The sequence below is a fragment of the Salvelinus fontinalis genome, chromosome 6, assembly GCF_029448725.1.
Source record: "Salvelinus fontinalis isolate EN_2023a chromosome 6, ASM2944872v1, whole genome shotgun sequence".
Lineage (NCBI taxonomy): Eukaryota > Metazoa > Chordata > Actinopteri > Salmoniformes > Salmonidae > Salvelinus > Salvelinus fontinalis.
Window position 1 is genome coordinate 7,829,596 of NC_074670.1, and position 2,318 is coordinate 7,831,913.

At 49.0% G+C, this 2,318-nt stretch overlaps 1 protein-coding gene across 1 annotated transcript; it reads right to left on the reverse strand.

Moving 5' to 3' along the window:
- Nucleotides 1–991: 991 nt before the first annotated feature.
- Nucleotides 992–1,756, reverse strand: LOC129856772 (basic helix-loop-helix transcription factor scleraxis-like). Its single transcript, XM_055924488.1, has one exon. The coding sequence runs from the start codon at nucleotides 1,616–1,618 to the stop codon at nucleotides 992–994; it is 627 nt and encodes a 208-aa protein (XP_055780463.1). The 5' UTR covers nucleotides 1,619–1,756.
- Between the last annotated feature and the right edge of the window lie 562 nt (nucleotides 1,757–2,318).

The window sequence follows — 2,318 nt, forward strand, 5'->3', positions numbered from 1 at the left end:
CTGCATGGGTTAATTCTTACGGGTTAGCTCATTTATACTTTGAGGATACACGATTTTCTACCGCTCACTTTCCACCTGGAGTAATGATCTTGTTCAGTTCACAAGCTTCAAACCAACGGCTTAGTCCGAGAGCCCATGTGGTCATCTGAAGAAATGTATCGTCACTGTTTTCTCTTGACGTCAACAATCAGTCCTCATCTAGGACAATCATCCTGGGGCTGATGCAGGTCCTGCGTGGCTCAGTTGGTAGAACATGGTGCTTGTAATGTCAGGAGCCACCCAGAAGAAAATGTATCTACGCACTACTGTAAATCACTTTGGAATAAAAGTGCCTGCTAAATGTAATATATGATGCAGGACTAAAGTAATGAGATTGTACTTCAGTGTTTCTGCTCTGACTGATCCCATCGACTCCACCAGTGGCAGGGAACAGAGGTGTAGATTTCACACTGCGGGGGTCTGACACATGTCAACCATTCCCACAGAAATGAGCTTAGATGTGCAACGGTCAGGTTAGGATGAAATTGGCTCCTTATTAATAACTACAGTATTATAGTATTACACTGATTTGAACGATAAGGCAACATTAAAGAGGGTGAATATATCCAAGTATTTCCCTAACTTTTTCTGTTAATCCTACCTAATTAATTTAACATATTCTTGTGATCAAACTAATGATAGTTTGGTGACAGTTTGAACCAATATAGACTATCTATAGGGGACTATCCAAATAACGTGGGGCCAAAACCTAGCCTTTAGCCATGAGGGGTTCGGCCACAAGTCGCAGCCCACAGTTATGAAATGCTCATTTTCTCAATGACAGATTGACCTGAAAGAAGAACCCAGACCTAGCTCTAAAATAGTTTGTGTTTGGAAGTTGAAAGACCACTTAAAGGGACTCCATGAATGCCTAGTTTAGTTATTGTTCTCTGGGAGGATTTCAACCAAAAAGACCCTTGACCCTTAGCATCCACACCATACCACTCTCCTGTCAGTCATACAGTAGCTCTGCCCCTCCAGTGGCACTCACCATTTTCCTCTGCTTGCTGAGGCAGAAAGTACAGATGTGTTTGGGCTGGTTCTCTGAGCCCTGGCCGGGCGAGGGGCTGAGACTGTGGAGGGTGTGGTGGTGGAATGGGGGTGTGGAGGTGTGGCACGGCTGCCCATCCCCACACGCCTCGCCCACCAGCAGCACATTACCCAGGTGGGAGATGTAGCTGGACGCCAGCCGCAGAGTCTCGATCTTGGACAGCTTCCTGTTGGCTGGCTCTGTGGGGATGAGGGTCCTCAGGGCAGTGAAGGCCGTGTTCACGCTGTTGGTGCGGTCCCTCTCTCGAGCGTTTGCCACGTTCCGCTGCCGCACCTCCACCACCGGGGCCCCTGCCACCATCGGGGGCCCCGCCAGCCTCCCGGCAACTCCGCAGAACTTCCTCTTCCTGCTTCCCACCTTGATCTGAAACCCGTTGGAGCCGCCATTGAGACGGAAGGAGGACTTCTGGGAGTCGGAGCCCGAGCTCTCGCTGCCGCCGTTCTCCTCGTCCTCGTCCTCTGACATCATGCTTATGTCGGAGAAAAGGAAGCGGCTTGGGGGAGCTGTACGCACCATTGTAAAAGACATCAGTCCAGATCTACAAGACAGGTGGGTGACTCCTCTCTCATATAGAGACCTGTAGAAAGACCAGATCCCCCCCAGTACTGTAGATCCTCTACTTAATCCTTAGACATGAGGACTAAAGAGATCAAGACACTCAGATTAAATCACTCTTTGATATCTCTCTCTCTTTCTCTGCTTCTCTCACCTCTCTCTCTCTCTCTCTCTTTCTCTGCTTATCTCACCTCTCTCTCACCTCTCTCTCTCTCTCTCTCCCCTTCTCTCTTCCTCTTTCTCTCTCTGTCTCACTCTCTCTTTCTCTGTCTGTCTCTCTCTCTCAAGGTGGACCCCTCCTTCACTCCTGGCTGGCTGTTATATTGTGAGCGTCTCCCTCTGCCTCTACACAGATACACGTGTGATTTCTGTCTGAGTGTCTCCGTATGGCTGTTCTTTATAGGCGGTGGGAGGACCTGCTGCTCTGCTCTACTCCCCCCTCTGCTCTATGTAGGCGGTGGGAGGGCCTGCTGCTCTGCTCTATAGAAATCTCAGAGATAGAGTTAGACTCTCTCAGTGTCTGGACTGGGAAGATGAAAACAAAGACGTGATAGACAGTCACTGAACGCCGGATGGCAAGGTCCACTACTTTATGCTCTCTCTCTCTCTCTCTCTGAATATGAATATAGGTTGTATTTACAATGGTGTTTGTTCTTCACTGGTATCCCTTTTC